Consider the following 21,672-nt stretch of genomic DNA (forward strand, 5'->3'; position numbering starts at 1 on the left):
GCAGAGAGAATCTAATCTTTTTCAAGGATGAGGGAGAGAGCGTTGATGGATTTCTTTGCATTTTGAAGTCATAATTAAGCGTATTGAGTTCCCTGCTCCTTTGATCTTTATCATTTTAATTAACTTCTTGCCAAATTTTAAGGGGCCAACTGCAAATTAATTTTATATTGTTTTTCATCATTGGTAAATCTGATAGACAGGGGCCGGGTATGAGTCCCCAGGAAAATGTCAGTCCGCTCTGCCAGCAAGGAATCATCCATCAGGTGTGAGGAAAGAAGCCTTTGATGCAGCATCCTATTCACAACAGCAGCCTATTTACTGTTTGCAGAGTAAGGAAGACAGGATTGCTTTACATTCAAACATACTAACAGGGAGCATATTGAGAAACATCACTAACCAAAGATGCTTTCTTCTCTACCCCAAAGGTTTGCTCCTCAGGGCTACAGTAAGCTGGCACCTGTTCTTGAATCCACACTTCAAATCAAGAAGCCTGACATTCAATTATGAGATCAGTAAGACAGCAGTTCTTGCCTCCAGGAATTTACAAAGGATAAAGAAGGTACAAATGTTACTTTCATAAGATGCTATAAAAGGAAACACGCTTTGAGAATCTAAAGGCACTTAGGATAAAAGAGGGGAATTTGAAAAGTTATCTAGGATGGAGACATGGCATCTGAACTGGGCCTTGAATGTTGGTTGAGACACGGCAGGTGGAGATGCAGAAATTGGGCTGAAATGGCAGATGTTTATAAAGTCATACAGAACATTTTACTCTCAGATTTTTTTTTTCTGAGTTCAGAATTACAGGGTAAAATATTTCCAAAGCCCGTATTTCTTTTACATATTTTTTCCATAGATCAATATGAATCAGCCACAAAGTCTATTTATTTTTGAAATCACCTTAATCTGAACTGTTACTTAGTTGCTCAGTCATGTCTGGCTCTTTGCGACACCATGGACTGTAGTCCACCAGACTCCTCTGTCCATGGAATTTTCCAGGCAAGAACACTGGAGTGGGTTGCCATTTCCTTCTCCATAAAGCCAGTATTACTATATGAAGATTTTTCAGCTTTTTATACTTGATGATCTTCACTTCTGAAAATATACATTTTTGAAAGTGAATTCTTTATTGTACTCACTGTTAATTTCTAAGTTTAGGAAGATGACTATCTGTTACATTCCCATTTAGATAAAAATGTGTTTAAAGGAACAGGATAAATTATGCACATTTATTCACAGTGGCTGATGAATATTATTGATGCTTTGTTTCAATAATGGAAACCAATACATTAAAATTTTTGATAAAAAGTCATCTTTTTCTGAAAAATGTATGTCTAGATAAGCTCAAGGCTGCTGAAATAAAGTGGTGCACAGGATTGCATAATAACCTTGGGGTCAGACCTGTAAGACTTAATTCTGTCCCAATAACTTACAGTCCTGTGGCTTCCGACATCATGTTCACTATATTTGAATAATAACAGGAGGAGATTTCTGCTATGAATACTAAGCCTAGTTTATGATGGGAAACACCAACTTAACTCACTAGGGCAGACAGGGAAACCATAAGCCTCCCAAAACAGAGGAAGACATTTCTTTCATGAAACTTCAAACAAATAAAGAAACAACCTGAGAATTTGAGATGGTTCTATACAGATGGGTAAAATTTCAAGAGGGGAGAAAATGATGAAACAAGGGATGCTGAGAGGAAGGGTGTGCCAGGTGAGAAAATGGCTAGTTCACTTATTCATACATCCATTCATTTAGGAACTATCTGAGCGTCTACCAGGAAGCAGACCCAGCTCTCGTTAACAGAATTGTAGAGGTAAAGTTCACAGACAGGCTCATCCTCACGGAGCACATATTTCAGGGAACCTTATGGTAACAGTCCATATTAGAGTGAAATTAACTCATTAGACAGACCCTAGGTGAGCTGCGGCTGTGAAGACAAGACAGGAACTTGACAAAATCCAGAGGCATCAAACAGTTACACAAATTCATGACAAAAGCATCCATCTGCTGGTTACTGCTAAGCTTCTATGGAGAATTTTCTAAAATAGTCCAACTCTCCTCCACAAATCATATGTATTTAAGCATAAGCCTACAGCAGTAAACTTGGAAGGGTTGTATAAATTACAATATGTCATTTCCAGAAGATTCATACCACAGCCTCAGGACAGAAAGTCACTTACTTTGCTGAAGAAATACTGTTGGAAAATTTAATTGTTGATATATACAGAATAGAAAGAAATTTATCAAATTAGTCAACGTTGGTATATTCATCAAACTCAATATGAGACAGTTAAACCATGCCCTCTACCCACTTCTTCCTACCAGTACAATTTAAAAAAAATAGCTAAATCATTGTAATGAAATCTTTTCTAGATTTTGTTCTATGGCTTGAGCTCTCTTTTCAGGTAACCAATAGTTACAAATGTATGCCTTTTTAAGTATAAATATTTTAAAATAATTGCTCAAAATTCACACCACTTGGAGGGCCTCATTGTACATTAGGTACTATGCTAATAAAATAAACACATTTCATATCTAAAGGTCATTCAAAACATTATCTACATGTCCAGATTTATTTCTCCAACTTGTTACACTAACACTACTGAAAAACAAGGCTAAGTCTTCAAAATAACAGATTCATCAGACATAATGAAGGGAAAATCAGTATACACTCCTGGTTTTCCAATGAGGGAGTGGAGCCTCAGAAATTGACTTGTTTAAGGTCACATGAGGAAACAGAGATTCAAGGCTGGATTTTCCAATCTGGTTCTCTTCTCACCAAGTCATATTTCACTTCATTTACTAGAACTATTTCTAATTCTCCACAGCTTCCTTTGCCAATATGCTTTTCAAACTACAACAACAACAACAGTGTTCAACCACAGTTAACATCCCCTTCTTTGAACAGGTTCCGTAGTGGCAGAGTCTGAGACAGAGACAGGAGTGCTCTTGATTTACTGGGGAAGTACTCTCCAGGAAACAGCAGAAAGTGGAAGAGGAGACAGCAGAGAGCGGATGAAGGGGCTACTTAAGGATGTGGTGTCAGCTAGAGGGCAGCTTCGATCTGACCCTGCCAGGCACTCTCAAGCATAAGCTGTGCCAGACACGGTCCCACCCTGAGGCAAGGGGCCCAGTCTTTCGAGTACCTCAGTATTAGACTATTACCAGCTGTAGGTTTCCCCTGGTGCAGATAATAAGTTCCTAGTTTTGGTGGCTTTCATTCAGCCAAAGGCAATTTTCTGGATAAGAGACAGCTATGACTTAGCAATCAACATTCACAACAGCTGTGGGAGGAAGAAGGCCATGCGCAGCATGGTAAAGGGATTTGGGCAGGAGACTGGTGCAGTTATTTTATCCTTAAAGCATACTTGAAGGCTGGTACCAAGCTCACGAATACCAACACCATGCCACATGTTTGTGTTTTTTTTAACCAAGATATCTGAGTCAGCAGATTCACCCTGACCTTACCTTAGAATGAAGATGGATTGATGGATGAAGAGAGAAGAAGGGAGGGAGAGAGAGATACAATGTACCTTCTGGATTTCATACTTAGAACACAAGTAGCATTTTAAAGCAGCATTCCAGGCAACAAATTTTATAAAATGTTGCTTGCCAAAGTACAATTTGCAAGGCATCACTTGAAGGTGAGTCATATCCCCTCCTTCTTCCACACTCCATTTCTGTATCCTAACCAGCTCTTTTGTGAACAGTTCTTCTGAAACTGGCAGGGAAACTTGGAACACTTATCAAAAATACATCCCAATCACTCTTAAGCGCCACAAGTGAAAAACATATACCAATTCTGCAATCAAGGACACTCATCATTTGCTGCTAATTTTAATACCAAGCACCTCTAATGATTAATGAATTCAACAGTGCTATGTTCAATACATGGAAGGGGCTCTTCCCGCTACACAGGAGATGGTCTGAAGAGGAGTGTCCCCCAACATCTAAGTGGAAGTCACCACCCACAGAGACACCTCATTTGTGCTTATTTCTCAATTATTGTGAAACCACTACCACCATTCTCCTGGGAGCCTATGATTCAGCACTGATTACCCACTGCCTTGGGATGCTGCTTTCTTAAAAATGTTGCATTTTCTCATACTTGAAAAAAGTCACTCTCAGTGAAGTAGAGACAGCAACCCTTTTCTGCCTACTCATTGCCCCTTCTAGTAGAATCTCCCTCCCTCCAATACTCACCAACTTCTGTATGCTACATGGTCCTACTCCTCTCCCCAGATCTGGTGATGGGACCCTAGCTGAACCATGCCACAAATGAGGCTGAGTCAGCCATTCTCCATCTTTGGAGAGTCTGTGCAAGAACAATAGCGCTGGATGCTTGTGCTGTGTGGCTGGAAACAAGCTGCGGGCCGACACTGTCTTCTTTGAATACAAGAAGCAGAGCAAGATACTGATGGTAAAAGTCAGAGAAGTGGAGCCAGCGCACTCTTCTTGGACTTTCTACCTCCCAGCTCTCCCTTTTCTCTTCTCTTTCATGAAGACTGATGAATCTCGCCTTTTGATAACCCTGATTCTTTCCAATATATCCCAGGTTTTTTCCCTAAGTCACTTTGAATGGGTTCCTATTCTTTCCAATCAAATGATTTCTGCTTAATGATATCTGATAAGGATCAGAATAGATTACATGTGTGCGCGTGTGCTCAGTCGCTCAGTCGTGTCCGACTCTTTGCGGCACCAGGAACTGTAGCCCACCAGGCTCCTCTGTCTACAGAATTTTCCAGGCAAGAATACTGGAGTGGGTTGCCACTTCCAGCTCCTGGGGATCTTCCTGATCCAGGGATTGAACTCCCTTCTCTTGCGTCTCCTCCATTGGCAGGCAGATTCTTTACCACTGTGCCACCTGGGAAGTTCATATATATATAAACTTAGCCAAAGTAAAGTACAGGATTCAGAAACTGTTGGGAAAATATCTGTTGAGTATCTATGTCAGAAATTGGTAACTTCCCAAGACCCACTCTCTTCTTTAGTAACAGTTCTGTTGGAGGTATCCACATGCCCATCTCCAAACAATGTGTTCCAGTCTCTTCAGAAGTAAGTTACAGCCAACTAGTGTTTTATACTGGTCTCCAGCATCCCCACTCCAGTACTCTTGCCTGGAAAATCCCATGAACAGAGGAGCCTGGTGGGCTGTAGTCCATGGGGTAGCCAAGAGTCAGACACAACTGAGCGACTTCACTTTCACTTTTCACTTTCATGCATTGGAGAAGGAAATGGCAACCCACTCCACTGTTCTTGTCTGGAGAATCCCAGGGACAGGGGAGCCTGGTGGGCTGCCATCTATGGGGTCGCACAGAGTCGACATGACTGAAGCGACTTAGCAGCAGCAGCCAGCATCTGACACTGGGATTGACCTGCAGTCGCCAATGGTGGTAACACTGTATTCTCTACTGCCTTCTACTCCCTGTCCCACTGTTCAATTCTCCTACTCGTGTTTGGGGAAATTAACTCCCAAATAAACTATGTCACCCTAACTTTAGAGTTTGCTTTGTGGAACTCAAATTAAGACAGAAGTTAACTTCCATGAGGCCACCCTTGAGTAGTGGGGGGGCTGGGAGCCAAAGGATTAGCATGCCCCCCATTTGTCCCCAAGGGAGTTCTGAGATGCACGTGTGATGCTGGCTCAGGAAGCCCTGTGAGTTACTGGTTATGATTCATTTCCCATCGCCATTTCACTTCCCTGGTCCCTCGTTCCTGCTCCCTGGCATCCCTTCCCAGCCGCCTGTAACTTAGATGCTGCTGTCAAGGGGACCCAGACAAAACACTGTAAAACTAGGGCACTTGGGCAGACTAGAAAATTTCATACTGTCTATGGGTGACTGACACAGTGGAGTGAAGGGTGTGAGACACGCGGACTTGCTCGCTTCAGGGTCTTGTGCGTGTGGCTGACACCACCGTCACAATGCACCTGTACCCCTGCTGCTCGTCTCATTACCAGGCTCTTACTCCTCTTAAAGGTACACTCTAATGCTAATTATACGGCTCGACAGACCACTGTCAAAACATTACCAGACTATCTTGCTCATCTTGGGATAAATAAATGTCTCAACACCATGTCTTAATAATGAAACCCTGAAGAAATAAATTTATCTGCATCACAAAATGCTGAGCAATCTATGTCACTTTTAGCCTGCTTCCAAACAAAATGTATATCTTCATTAAAAAAACAGTAACTATTATTATGAGATATTCTTGTGCTAATAACTTAGTAAAAACTTTCACAACTGTCATCTTGCTTCATTACCAGGAGGCAAACAGAAAAGATGATTAGCTTATCTTTTTATTTCAATCTATAACATTGATGTATAAAGTTCACAAACATATGCAAATGCATAAAAAGCACAAACTAAAGAACTGATAAAGTTCTAAAATTTCAGGGTCCAATAAATGTTTAGAAGGTGGCTTATAAACTCATTGTCGTCAACTGTATAATATGGAAAAACTATTGAAAAAAAAAATGTAAAAATGAATCTTTTAGGACTTCCCTAGCAGCCCAATGGTTAAAGCTCTCTGCCTCCCATGTGGTGTGACCAAAAAAGAGAATGTTTTAAAGAACAGAGCCACAGTGAATATATTCCACAACATAGTAGCCAGTTCCTATTAAGTATTCTACTGAAGTTTAGCACATTGCCCTTGCAAAACAGATAGATGGACCAATTCTATGCATGTGGGCTGTCCAATATGGTAACCACTAGCTCTTTAAATTTAAATTAATTATAGATAAATTAAAAATTCAGTTGCTCAGTTTCAAGTGATCCATAGCCACTTGTGGCTAGTGACTGCTGCTTTGGACAGTGAAGAATAGAACATTTCCATTGTTGCAGAATGCTCTGTTGAGCAGTCCTACTCTACGTAAGTCTTCAGAATCCTCCCCCATTAGGATTCTTTATTCAATAATTTCTCAAACTACAAACAATCAAATGGTACTTGTTATGAACAGAATTGAGATTACATGGGTTGACTGAGAAATCCAGTTCTCAATGCTTGTCTGGGACCCAGAGCTGTATTACTAACTTACCCTACGCTGCTACTAGGCACCATGGCCTCCCACTGTGATTTTGGTCCAAGACATAGTCCCTATATTTCCATGCTTTCCAGAAATAAATTTTCATTCTATCTGAAAGATGGCAAAAGAAATCCTTAAACTCACTAATTCCATCATTTCAAAAATCAAGCAAGAGTTAATTTCTGAACACCAAAGTTCCCATTCATCCATCAATCAAATGGCTCCTGAGAACTTTCTGCACAAGACGAACTAGGCCAGGTCCACGGAGGCACAGAGACAGAGCCTCCAGGGTGCTGGGATTCTGTGGTTCAGTGAGAACAAGCTGGAGACTGCAGGCTACATCCAGGAGTCAGCCATGCTTTGTGTATTCTCCAAAGGCTGGGCCTCCTGGTATTTGAAAAAGAGAAGCCAGTTCCAGCATTCAAACCTCCCAAGCATGGCACCAGAATCCTTATTACTGTCTTCTTAAGAACACAGGAAGTATCCAGACACTTTAGGCCTGTGCTCCTGCTCAGCAACAACTGGCTTCCATAGGCAGAAACGTCAGCACAGGCAGAAACACCACCAGCGTTGCCTCTGACAGCAGCCTGCCTCCTGCTTCTTCACACATTAGCTACCAGGCCCCCTGCAGACCTGGAGTGCATTCTGGCCCCAATGTTTACCAGCCTGATGGCCTTGGGAATGTTCCCCAGGTCCTTCCAAGGCAGACTAACCAAGATGGGAGAGGAAACTGAGTGTTGCCCAGAAACAAAGCAAGAAAACACAAGTTTCCAAGTGCAAAGAGCTGCATTTCTACAGCCACACGGCGGCCAGCTCAAAGGTGGTGGAGACGTTCCTGACAAACTGAAAAGGCAGGCAGCAGCCAGGCCCTGGTTCTTTCTGAGTATGCTCCATCGTTTACCTAGGCCACTGTGGTTCTGATATCTACAAATAAAATAAGAAAAATCAAAGCAAATCAAAACCACCCTTTCATTTATCATGTTGTCAAGGGAATGTATAAGAAATACCTTAAAAAAAAAAAAATACTTGCCTTTAAACTGCAAAGAGAGCTCAAGAATTTTGCTCTGCTGCCCCCAAACAGAATTCCCCACCAAACTGAGGCAAATGAGTATTAATAGTTCAGTCAAACCACCACCTTGGCGGATTTTGCCCTGGTAGGTACCATCAGCCTGGCAGAATGGCTGGGCCTGTCCTGCAGTCGGTTCACTTAGGGCTACAGACAGCAGCTCTATTGGCTGGGACAGTTCTTCCCACAGGGATCTAGTCTCCGGGGAGAATGGGACCTCTCCTCCCTCTACAACTGCTAGGAGAAGCACAGTGAGTCTTTTTGAACCACTGAAGATCTGGGTTCAAAATCCCAGCTCTTCTGTCATTACTATATGCACTGAAACCATATACACTTAAACTTGTTTTTCTAATCTTCAGTTTTCTTGCCTAAAGAAGGGGAAACAATGATGCATGTCTTGCAACAGAGTTGCTAGAATTAAATGGCATGCTTATTGAAAGCTTTTTACACAGGGCCTGGAACTCAGCAAGTACCCAATGATGGATAACGACTGTTCTTTTAATTCCAAGGGGCCAAGGTGGCCCAAAATAGCCATATGTGAGGCAGAGGCAGAGTACATCCATAATGTTATCTTTGTTAATAGCAAGTGTGGTCAGGAATGTGATCCTGGAAATACAAGAAATGCCCTTGGCATCTGGGACTGCTGAATTCATTTTATTTTATCAATAAAATAAGGCCAGATACACCCCAGGATTCCTCAGGTGATGCAATAACACCCATCCACTCTGCTTTTCCCATAAAAGAATTATTAAAGTTCCAAGTTCCTCAAACTCAAAGAAGGTAGGGTATGAATCTGTATGCATGAGTCACTACACACATATACGTGAGCTTCACATTTCAAAAAGGTACCAGGTATGGACCAATGCTTATAAGCATCATTTAAGGTAAAATAACAGTAAGTTACTTATGATAAATAAAGTTAATATTATAAATCAATGCAACTTGGATGACAATTTTATACCATAAAATTATTTATATTATTAAGGATTCATAAGATTGAAGTTAGCTTTGGTATGCTAAAAGCTTTAGAAATCTATTCTTATATAATGACTCAGAGAAAGGAAGGCTCAGTATTTCCCTCTCTACCCAAGTCAGAGTACAGCCATCTAATAATTTCCAAATAGTGGAGTAGTACAATGACCTAGAAAGATGAAGGCAGCAGCTTATATAAAAGTCCACGTGAACAGCCTCATGAATTTGGCAGTCTCAGCTACTGCTTTACAAATCCATTCTGTCCATTAAAATGTTTCCAAGTGAAAATGAGAACATAAACCATCTTATGAAAAAGGATGCAATCTCAGTGCAAAATTAAAGTACAAATTTAATCAAGATTACATTTTCGTCTGTGAAATTGGAAAACTTTTAAACTGCCAATGCCCACAATGGAACCACCTCATCGGAGGGCAATCAGGCAATTGTTCCAAATACCTAAAATGCCTAACCTTTTGAACCAGAAATTCTACATCTAGAAATAAAGTAAACAACAATAGAGTTATAGTAAACATTTATCTTTAAGAAGGGAATCTTTGCAGGTTTTAAAAATAATAGCCATTTAAAAAATATTAAGATTAGAAACTAAACAATTTCTAGTAAAGGCACACCATATAATAGTACACAGCCATCAAAGTTGTGGAGGAAGGTATTTTATGTAGTGGCAAAGCAGAAAACAAAGCCTTGCCTATTCTAGGAACCCATTTGTTACAGGTTGAAGTGTATGCCTCTGAGATTCACATGATGAAATCCTTATTTTTGGTACCTAAGAATGTGTCCTTATTTAGGAATAATGTCATTGCAAATGTAGTTAAGATGAAGCCACACTGGCGTTGGGCAGGCCCTAATCCAATATGACTTGGGTCACATAAAGAGAGAAGTCTGGACACAGACACACACACAGGGAGAAAAGCCTGTGAAGACAGAGGAGAATTTCAGGTGATGCACTATCAACAGGTTAAGGAACACCGAAGACTGACAGCCAGACCACCAGGATCTAGCAGAAAGGTACAGAGCGGATTTTCCCTCATGGCCTTCGGGAGGAAACAACTCTGCTCACACCCTGATCTCAGACCTCTGGCCTCCAGAACTCTGAGACAATAAATTTCTGTTGTTAAAGCTACCCAGTTCATGGTATTAAGTAACGGCAGTCCTAGCAATCTAACAGGGGAAAAAAAGGTACATTAACATTAAAATGGCTGAAAGATATTTTTTGATATATTAACCTTAGTTGTCTCTCAGTAAAAGGATATTGAGTAATTTTGATTTATTAACTTTTGCTTATATTTTTATAATTTGAAATCACTAAACAAATAGTTTATGCATAAAAATGGTTGCAAATAGAACATCAAAAGAAATCCACTGCCCAATACAAATATGCTTAGTATCATTGGGTCACAGAAGGCATGGAAGAGGCAGGAGGTCAGACTGATGGGGCTTGAAATCCTGTCTTGGTCAGCTCTGTACTTTTGGGCAAGTTAACCTAATGAGGTCATTGTAAGATCTGAATGAAATTGTGTGTATAAGTTACATAGCACTGATTTAGGACTGGCACCTAACAACATACAGCCATTTAACGAACTCCCACTATTTAAGGAGGCTTTGTCTTTCTTTAAAATAAAGGAGTATGTTATTCCTTTCAGAAAAGCTTCACAAATTGATGGTCACCTGGCCAAGGCCTGTAGACAGCCTGGGGCTCCAGTGTGTTTGGGACAATGATCTCAGACTTGGTCATCCAGTCTAATCGCTCTCCCCTTTCCAACCACGTGTGCCAAAGCATACTCTCCCATTAGAACACGTTTGTCTCATGCATGTGCTCTTCATGTCTTTAGTACAAAGAACGTGTGTGTGTGCATGTGAGTGACAGAGAATAACACAAGAACACCTAGGAACACCTAGAGACACAAAAGGGCTCCCTTGGGAAGTTTTCACAAATCCTTGAGAAATTTACATTGGCAGTAAAACATATTCTGGGGGAAGGAAGGAAAGAAAATACAAATGTATTGAGTGCTTGCTGTGTGCCATCACTCTTTGCAAATGTTATTTCATTTAACCAACACAATAATTCTTTCTGCTAATTAATATTATTTCTACTCATATAAATATGAAAGACCCAGAGAGGTTAAAGTAACATGCACAACATTACATAGCCTGTCAGTGTCATAGCTGACACTCAAATCTAGGTATTCTTTCTGTTACTAAGTGAGGAAAGTGTAATCAATAAGCCCAGGCATTAAAAATAAAACAAAAAGCAGCCAGCAATTTAAAGTAATAATAAAAGTATGAATATTTGTATTTCAAATTTATCATTCTTGCTAATAAACAGTCTTTCCCCCACAACACCTAGTGTTTAATGCTATAATTTCACACTTATTCTTAGGTTGTTTTTTTTTTTCTGAACAAGAAAGCATACATGTTCTAAAATAGATTTTAAATACATAGAATCATGTTTTGCTTTCAGTTGCTTCATAAATAGAATATGTGATATGATTCTGATGACAAAAGTTCTTATACACAGTCTGGTCAATGATTACAAAAAATGAAAATATGCCTTCCCCCTTTCCTCAAATGGCAGGTGTAGATGAAAATTAAAGGTAATACATCAGGCACTGCTCCTACAGTAAAGAGTCCCCAGAGCTTCAGTTTTCTAGATCTGGGACCATTTAATATTTATTGAGCCCTCTTATGGGAACTTTTATACATGTTGGTTCAGCTTATTTCACAAGCAATGTATTCTAGATGTTATCCTCATTTTACAATTCAAGAAGTTGAGAGTCAGGGACAGAAAGTAGATGTCCCAGGTGTTTCAGCAATGAATTTATTTTTATATGTAAACATATGTTTTAGGTATGTTAAGATCCCTGAGGAACTTGAGACTCAGTAAGGTTGATTTGCGCTTGAACACAGTCAAGGTCTATGGTTGAACCCAAGCAAGTGTGGCTTCAAAGTCAACACATTCCCAACCACAGTCACAATCTCTACTCATCAAACCACTCTCTTTTCTAACTTAAACATCTCCCAAGGTCTCCAGTCTTCACTCAGAAGATGGGTCTGTGCCTAGTAATTTTCTGGTATCATGCTTTGCTCCAATCTAACCATTCTGCCTTCTCAGTTCTTCTGGATCTCAGCTTCAGGAAAGATCTCATGGGTAATGCAAACTGTCTATCAGGTGCGGGCAAAGCCATAGGTGAATTAAGGGCATCAAAGCAGAGCCAGGAAGTCTCATGGCAGACCAGATGGATATGCGATCATTTCTTGTTAAAGCCACTGGGGGTATGTCTTCTTATTTGGCACACAAATCCTTCAGAGTAACAATTTCAAAGGATGGGAGCTCTCTCTCTCTCTCACACACACATACACACAAATGGGCAGACAAAATTGATTTGCTCTTCCTGCATCCAGGATGGAATCTGACTCAGGTAATTTATCAGGCAACCAAAAGAATTTAAGGGTTCATTCTGCTGCTAAATATCCAGATCCTTTCTGACTTCTACAGAATTCCTTATAAGTATGTTTCAACAACACGTTGCTAAACCTGTATTCATTATGCAACGATCAACAAAGATTTTGTTAGAAAATATACATAAATGAGCAAAAATTTTCTCAGGGATTAGGAGTATTTTTGAGAAGGAGAAGGTCCTTGAGAAGGTCTGGGCATCCTAAGTCATTATGGTGGTGAGCATTTAAATTTTGCTTTGTGTTCTGACAACATGAGATAGTAGAAAGAAACCTGAACTAGAAATAAGAAGACATGACTTTAAGAAGAAATTATATACACCCCTACTGTTTTCAATGGGGAAACCATTTAAGTTCAAGATCTAGAGGTAATGAGCAATCACTATTAATAGGAGGTAACATAGAAAAACGATTAAGATCAGGAGATCATGGAAGGTAACTGACACCCCACCAACGTGTTATCAGGGATTCATTTCTTCATTTTCTATTCTCCTTCCTCCCTTCTTTCCCTCCTTCCTTCAACCAAGCCTTTATTGTGCTTTGCTTAGTCACTCAGGCATGTCTGACTCTTTGCAACCCCATGGACTGTGTAGCCCACCAGGGATCCTCTGTCCATGAGATTTTTTTTTTTTTCAGGCAAGAATACTGGAGTGGGTTGCCATTTCTTTTCCCAGGGGATCTTTCTGACCCAGGGATTGAACCTGTGTCTCCTGCATTTTCTGCATTGGCAGGAACATTCTTCACCCCAAACCAATGCCTTACTAGGCATCTACTGTCTGGGTGTTTGGTGGGATTTACAAATGCTTTTGGAGGCATTCCTATCATGTGTCAAGCACTGTATAAAGATGCTTAGAACGTACTATGAATAAGACAAACAAGATCCTTGTTTTCACAGAAACTTTAGTCTGGTTGAGAAGCAAAAATATGTACAAAACAAAAAATATAAGTGATTGAAGAGTGTGCTCTGGTAGTCATCAGAAGGCTGACTTCATCCAGAGGGACTTCCCTACTCAGAGAGTCCCTCTCAAAAGAAGTGATGTCTAAACTGTCACCTAAAAAGAGGAATTTGCCAGCTAAAAAGGGTTCAGTGAAAACTGTGTGTGTTCCAAGCAAAGGAAGTGACGTGCAAAAGTGGCAGGTGCAAGAGACCATCGCCAGCCTACAAATATCTGATAAATGTGAAATGTGTACAGAGCAAGAAACAGGCTTTAGGTATAAGAGATAAAATGGGTGAGGGTGGCCTCTCTCCAAGTTTTGATGATGCATCAGTTTCAACAGGCAGTATCATTCTTTCTTGTGGGTTCCAGAGAGACCACAGAGACTGGGGCAGAGGCTCAAGGATGCAGAGTGGCAGGGAAGGGCTCAATCCCTCAGGGGGCAGAGATCACTTCACACCCTCAACCTTCACCCATGTATGTCATGATATCCAGAGTCACCCGATTGGAAAAGATCACTCCTTTATCATCACCATCATCATGATCACAATCATTGTTTACTTCTGGATGACCTTTAGTTTACAAAGTGTTTCACATGCTTGCTCTTCCTTAAAATTTCCAAAATTGTGAAAAGGTAGGCAAAGGGTGTTTTCCCCCAAATTCAGTGAGGAAGTGAGGTTCTCAAAGGATGGCTAAGCTAACTGAATGAATGAGAATAATCACACATACAGCCAAAGTCAAATACATGCCTGCAGAAAAAGAAGACTCAAAGGAAAGTCATGGTTCTATAGATATATTCCTTGGAGATTTTTCACTATTTTTTTCTATTTCCTTAAGACTATTTTTTCTTACCTGGATCAGGAAGACATGTGAATCCTCTGGGGAACAGAGAACTAGAAGTCACGTTTCCAGTTGAGCATGAGTGCAGGGTTCTTCTCCTATTTTTATCTGGGTGATGCCTACTGGCCAGGTGTACCTGGCTATTACGGTTTGGTTAGTAATTGCCCGTGATTGATACTATAAAGACCTATGTCTACATCTTGGAGAGGTCAGTTGGATACAGGTAATTCTTTCAAGAATAAACAATGTCTATGGATTATGATTTCAGAAAGATCAGGAAAACTGTCCCCCCACACCTCACCAAAACATTCCTGAGAACTAAGTTCCTACAATTCTTCTGTGAGACCTGTTCCTTTAGGTTCAAACTCAGCCTCTCTGGAAAGTTCTTTGAGTGCAAATATTCCAAAGATCAATGCCCTACGGAGTCACTTATGCTTTGGTAAAAAAGAAAAAATCTTGGACTTCATGATATAAGGGAAGAGAAGCTCAAAAGAGGCACATTCAAGTGTATGATAGATTTTCTACGTCAGAATTCTGCCAAGACTCTAACTTGCAAGAGGTTGCCGTAATGCTCTAAATTACTTTCTGGTGGATTTCTATTTCCTCCTTTCCATCAATCCCATAATTATTCAAATAGTTACCATTATCATCATCACACTACCATCAACACCTTAATATCACTTATGAGTACTTCTGATAGCCCAAGCACTATGCCAGGTGGTTTATGTGAATTGAGTCATTTATGGCAACATTTTAAAGTAGGAACTATTATCAGTTTCATTTTACAGATGAGAAAAATGATGCCTAATAAAGTTAAATAACTTGCCCCAGGTTATCAAACTAGGAAAAGGATAAAATAGGGATTCAAATCCATAAGTAGTAATTTAATCTTTTTTTTTCTGTATTTGTGGGACCAAATATCAATTGTCTTCATAGAACTCAGAAAAACACTAAGTGATAAATTCATTAGTCCACTGGGGAGTTGCTCTTTTATGAAAAGTGTATCTATTGATTCATATTCCAACTGCACACATGACTTTTGTCACTAACTGAGAGGCTAGAAGTTATAATTAAATCCAAGTTAATGTAGCTTTGCAATTGCATCACACCCTCATGGCAGATTACTGCTCATAATTTAAATTAGTTGCATGTTAGAATTCCTATCCTGTTTATGCTTAGGGAAAAAAAAGAGCTGTCTGACTCATGCAAAGGTATTTTTTAAGAAAAAAGAAAAAAACGACCATAAGATTAAATTCTTGGCTTTATAATCAAACTCTTTTCCAACATATTTTAAATGAAAAGATACTACTGCTTAACTAGAACCTACTTTACTTTGGTTAATTAAAAACAATAGAGAATAAAACAATATCAAAGACAATTGATATCTGTTGAGCTAATCTCTAAATATAAACTCCCTGTGGCATTTTCAGAAAAGGCTTTAAATACATATCAGAGTGGGTGAGATAAACACTGCAAAATAGGATAGCATCTGCCTTTTAGGTTTCTTTGAGGATTAGGGATAAGCTATGGCAGGTGCCTGCCACATGGAAGGAAGCAGAACACTGTAGCATTTAAGAGAATACAGTTTGGAATGAGAATGCTCAGATTTTGGCTTTGCCATTTCCTACTATTTTATCCTTGATGAGTTATTAACTTCATGGTTAATAACTTCATGGAAATGAGAACATAAGCCATGCAGATTCAATACGATGATGCATGGAAAGCAGTGGAATACAGTGCCTCATATGAAGCCTGCATGACAGAGGTAGCTACTGTTCCTCCTCAAGAGTTTAAAATGATAACTATATTACATTATGTTATGTTATAAACATGCTTAATGTGCTATTATCAATAACATGATCAAAAATGCTATTCATATCAAGCAAGCAGTACGATGTTAGGAAAACAGATCAGAATTTAGATTCAGGAATGATGATTCAGAAAGCAGGTCCTTCCATTTAAATCAAGGCACTGTATACCTTTTACATCAGACATGTTGCATCTCTGGATTAGCTGGCCTGCTTTGGGAAGGCAGAATGGAGATATGGAGTTCAGGGTTTGTAGAAGAAATTATATGGAAAAATGGGAGATGGACGTAAAAGATTAAGAATTAGAGGAATGAAACAAGCTGACCTAGCAGTTAACTCTAAAGGGGCGGAGTCTGGACCTGCCAGCCATCAAGTATTATCTGGGGGAGTTGAAGTAATGCTCTTACATCTGCACCAATTCTAGTCCTGGAACTGCTGGGGTCCCTCACCCGCCATTACACAGAAATCTACAGGTGCAAATACAGAACCCTGAAAATGGTAAAAAGAAGAAAGAATGCACTAACAAAAATGTTTTAAAAGGAAAAAAGGCAGGCCAAAGTTCTCCTGGCAAAGAATTGAAGTAGCAAAATGAGAGTGATTAGTGGAAGGCAGGATTTCACACCAACTTAGTAAGTTTGAGAAATAAGGTAAATTAAATTAAATTTTTTTTACTATGTTCAAATTACGTTTTAAGAGATTCTTCTGGACCTTAAATTTTTTATTTTTTTTTAATCATCAGAGAATACATGAAACAGACCATCAGAATCAGTGCTGTGTCCTGAGTTTTGGTTTTGACTCAAAAGATACTGAAAATGCCTTTGACCACACAGAATTAGAGATTAAGCATTTGGAAGTTTTGCCTCAAGGTCTTTGAAATTGGCTAAAGCTTCTTCCTTGAAGGTTTGACTTTTATGTTTTTAAATTTCAAATCTACTATATCTATGAGCCCTTCCTAAGCAAAGGACACATCAATAAACTGCATGCTTCCCTCCAAGGCAATAAATCTCAAAGTGGAAGATGTCTTTAGAAGTAATATTGCTTCACATGGTCAATCCATAGGAAGTCATTTCAAATATGAATTATTTTTTAAATTACTCATGTACACAACTGTGAACAAGGGATATGTCCATGATTCTTTCTGCAGAACACAGCTTTTCTTCCCACTCTCCTCTCCTCAGTTCAGTTCAGTTCAGTCGCTCAGTCATGTCCAACTCTTTGTGACCCCATGAATCACAGCATGCCAGGCCCCCTTGTCCATCACCAACTCCCAGAGTTCACTCACTGAACCTCAAATTACACCCTTTGGGGAAAAAATATCAATGTTATGCTTATACAAATTACACACACACACACATTCACAAAGTTATGTTTTGTTTTTTTTATATTTACAAAAAAATTACATGCTATCCACTAGTCTGAAATCTGAGTGAATACATTTTCCATGTGTTGATTAAAAGAAGGAAAATTGAAAGCCACTTTTTTTTCCATATAGCAATTTCATTAAATAATAAGAATGAAACTCATTTTTCTGCATGTAATAATTTTATCAAACACAATCTCACATGCTGACCTCCAGGTCAACACATATTAATTGAATTCACCTTTACAATGACAGTATAATATTCCACAGCATGCATGAATCATATATTAATGACTTTCCTATTAACAAATTTACTAATTGTTTTGTTCTTTCCCCTACAAAGGATATTGCATTAAATAGGCTTGAACACAGACCTTTACATACACTTTTACTTTTATAGCACAAATATTGAAAACTGAAAGCACCATGTTGAAATACATTCAAGACTACCAGCTTCTCCCACAGAGAAGCTGCTCCCGCACAGAACAGGAGGAACAGGGATGTTTTTAGTGCTCTGTCATGTTCAATTTACAATTTTTGCTTATCACATACAAAGGTACCTGTGGGGAACACTGAGACAAACAGAACAAATTTTCTTCCAAAGCTAGACCTCTCTCTCATTGTCACCATTTTCCACAGGAAACAAAGACCGGTGAGTGATTCTTCAGCCATGGCATGCACGGAAGAGATATTTTCCTTTCTCCACCTTGATACATGTTCTCACACCTTCTATCTCCCTGCTCTCGTTTGTGAACCTTAGCTCATTCAAAAGGTGGCAATCAACTAACGTATACGTCCTTTCAAGGTTTTACTGGTCCCTTACTCAGGTTCTCTAGCACAGATGAGAGCTAATCATTGATTTATAAGCAAAATTCCTTCTTCCATAAAGAGTTAGAGGCCAAGAAGAGAGAAAATCAACTATACTCCAATTTTTAAAAAATTAAGTTAATATATCTTTCACACACACATCAAGAAAAGATAACTATAAGACAGGATGATAAATTCTTATGAATAAATGAATGAATAAGATGTAATGGAAGCTCAAAGAATGGGGTGAATCATTCAATTTGGGGTAGAGGAGAGAAAAAGAAGCAATTATGAGAGAAATCTTCACTGAGAAGGTAATACTTAAGCTGAGGTTGAAAGACAAACATTTGTATTTGGCTTGGGCTGTGACAGGACTCCATCCAGTATGAACACAAATAACAAGAACATTAAGCTAACAGGTGCTTTTGAGTTTTGGGGGACCTTGTATAGCTTAGTGTGGTGGTCCTCTAATGAGCCTAAGAAGAACCTAGGAAGTTGCTTAAAAATGCAGATTTCTGGGCACCCACCTTTCCAATATTTTTATTTGATTTCCAGAAATCTGCATTGAAAACAAAACCATTCACACTTTGAAATATACTCACTGAGGGTGTGTGGGGGGAGTGACATGAAATAACATTGTAACAGGACTGAAGGGAATACAAAGGAAGGTTTCAGGCGGGTGACAGCAACAGTGTGAGACCAGGAGAGACTGTGTCAGAAATGATGGCAGGTCTTTGAATTTTGTTTTGAGAGACAATGGCTTGACAATGCAGCCTTTCCACAGAGAAAAACAACAACAACAACCACCCACTCTTCCACAGAGAATGTTTGTTGAATGGCTAAATGAATGAGCGTGGACAGAAGTCTGAGAAAGTCAAGTGAAAGCTGCCTGGACTGAGTCCTGCATGATTTAACCTGGCTGTGAGGAAAACAGTTAAGAAAAGCCATCCTTGAACCACTGGTTCAAGCCTTCCAAACGCTGTCCTGATGCCATGTCCAGTTGACAGATTCATGCATTTTAATGCAGGTTTACAAACAAGGCAGATGTGATTACCCTGATCAACCATGTAAGCATGTAACACTGTTGTGTTGCCAAACCCGGATACTGGCCCTTGGAGCTAAGATCTGGGAGGACGAACACGCTCTTACATAACTTCCTAGCTCCTCAGTGATAGGGCCTGTGATTAATGCTACATGACGGGCTTTGAACTTTCTGTTCAGATAGACTCGCTTGCCTTTCAGAGCTCCTAGCAAGAGAGAATGTGTGACCCGCAGATTTCACTCTGAATAACGATCATCCAAGCCCGCAATACTAACAAAGCTCTGTGGCCCCGTTGGTAGCTTTTCTGCGCCTTACTCCTCTGATAAGCTGTCCTAGGACTATCAAGTTCTTTTTTACGGGGACAGAACATGAGAGTAATACAACTTCCTAAAACCCAGGCGCTGAAGAAAGCTCCAAAGTAGGCTGGGAGGTTCTAGGAGAAATCAGAAAAGTCCTCGAGAGCGAATAGAGTAGAGAAACTCTGGGACAGGAGGAAGAAGTCCTGCCTTCAACGCTGCTGTTTTTCACAGCTTCTCAGCTTCCCTCTCGCTGGAGCGTGGATCACAGCGCTTCCTGCATCCCAGGCGCGGCGGAGAGCTGCTGCCGCGCTCACCAACTTTCCCAGCTTGGCCGAGCCCTCTCTCCTACTTCGCTCACCCCCGGTCCCTCCTCTCACGCCCTCAGCCCCGCAAAATGCAGGTGAGCAGCCAGAGCCCAGCGGCAGCGCCTCCATCTGCTCTCCTCCCGGTCTCCCCAGGAGGCTTCTCTCCTCAGCCCCTGCGCGCCTGTGAGATGACACCTCGTCTAAGCGCCTGCAAAAATTCGTCCACGCTCCCGCCTCCAAGCCGGATCCCTCCATCCTGTCCCCGCCATCCTGGAATGGCACCTGAGGAGAGGGGAGGATCGAAGGCAGCGGCTGGCCTCCCAGGCTTGGAGAAGAGCCGAGACGAGAGCACCCCACCCGACCTCTCCTCACCTGCTGGTTCCTCCCCGCACATTAGCCCGCTACTCACCAATTCTAGGGCTCGCAGGAAGGCAAGGGGCTCCTTCAGCGCCCGGAAGGTACCTGCTGAGGCCAGCTGTGGACCAAGAAGGCGAGACAGAGAGAGAAAGAGCGAGAGAGAGCGTGAGGAAGGGGCTGGGGGACGCGGCATCCAACCCCGGGGGTCGCGCTGCATTACCCGCGCTGCCCAGTCAGTCCTACCTGGCTCACGGGATCCATAGCTCGCCTCGCTCGGGCTTCTCACCCAGCGGCGCCTTTGAAAATGAAGTTCGAGGGCCACCGCCGTCCTCGGCCGCAGGGCCCAGGGCCAGGAGCCCCTTTTCGGAAAGGGCGCGGAGAGCGAGGCGGCGGACAGCTGAGCGCCCCGCGCGGGCTCGCAGCGGCCGGGTTCTGGAAGCCTGCGCGTGCGGGCGCGGCGTGCACGGTCTGCGAGGGTGGGAGGGGCCGGCGGGGCGGGCGGGCGCGGGGCAGCGGGGAGGTGGGGAGGGGAGCGCGCCCCGCGCCCGGGCCAGGCGGCGATTGGCCGGCTGCGGGCGCCCGAAGGTGGGCGAGGCCAAGCCGCGACCTCGGAGTCGCGTCGCCGCGGGCGCGCCCTGTACCCTTAGGCTCCAGGGCAACTTTGGGGCTGTAGGTTTGGAAGAAGCCGGCTGGCACCCTCAGCAGGATGGTCCCCCCCGCCTGAAGACCTGGGTTCCAGGTAAGAAACAGGCAACCCACACCGTAAGTGAAGAGGTGTGTGCGTTCTGGAAACTTCTGGACACCAGGGACAGACCGCTGCCCTGGTCATGCGCTGGAGCCTTCATGGAATGTTCTTCGCGTGGCCCAGCAGTGCCAGGTGGTGGGAGAGATGTAAGAACAGGGTGAATACTGCCCATTCCCTCAGGGATAAGCGGGGGGCCAGGTCAAGGCGAAGGGGGCTGGCGGGGAGACTGGAAATGCACGAATTATAAAAATATGGGGCAGTATGCCGGGCAGGTAATCCCGTAGCCACTGTGTCAGGTCTGGAGCAAATTACTACGCCTGTAATTTTGAAGAAGAAAAAAAGAAAAACAAGTAGAAAATAGATTTCGTCAGGCTGAATTATACAAGGTAACATAGCTCATGAGATGCTAAACAGGGATTGGAATTCAGGTTTCTGTGAAACTCATGCTGTTTCAACTGAGATCCTCTGCCTAAAATACAGTCCTCAAATTAAGCCCCCCAAATCCATCATAAATAGGACTGAGTGCTCCCCATCTCACCTCATACACTCTTCCTCCCTTAGTGTCCTGAGCCTGCCACCAATAGTAACAACAACAAAACAGTTGAGCTCTTTCAGAAGTTGTGTTA

The 21,672-nt window shown here is 41.5% G+C and overlaps 1 protein-coding gene across 1 annotated transcript in view; it reads right to left on the reverse strand.

Moving 5' to 3' along the window:
- Positions 1 to 20,735, reverse strand: part of SYNPR (synaptoporin) — a 294,480-nt gene extending 273,745 nt beyond the window's left edge. Inside the window, exons 1-2 of the mRNA XM_004018349.6 lie at positions 20,545 to 20,735; positions 20,354 to 20,419 (exon numbers count right to left, since the gene is read on the reverse strand). Of these exons, the coding sequence (XP_004018398.1) occupies positions 20,354 to 20,419; positions 20,545 to 20,562 (84 nt within the window). The 5' untranslated portion in view covers positions 20,563 to 20,735. The remainder of the gene's footprint in view (positions 1 to 20,353; positions 20,420 to 20,544) is intronic.
- Positions 20,736 to 21,672: the final 937 nt, after the last annotated feature.

This window comes from Ovis aries, chromosome 19 (assembly GCF_016772045.2).
Source record: "Ovis aries strain OAR_USU_Benz2616 breed Rambouillet chromosome 19, ARS-UI_Ramb_v3.0, whole genome shotgun sequence".
Taxonomy (NCBI): Eukaryota; Metazoa; Chordata; class Mammalia; order Artiodactyla; family Bovidae; genus Ovis; species Ovis aries.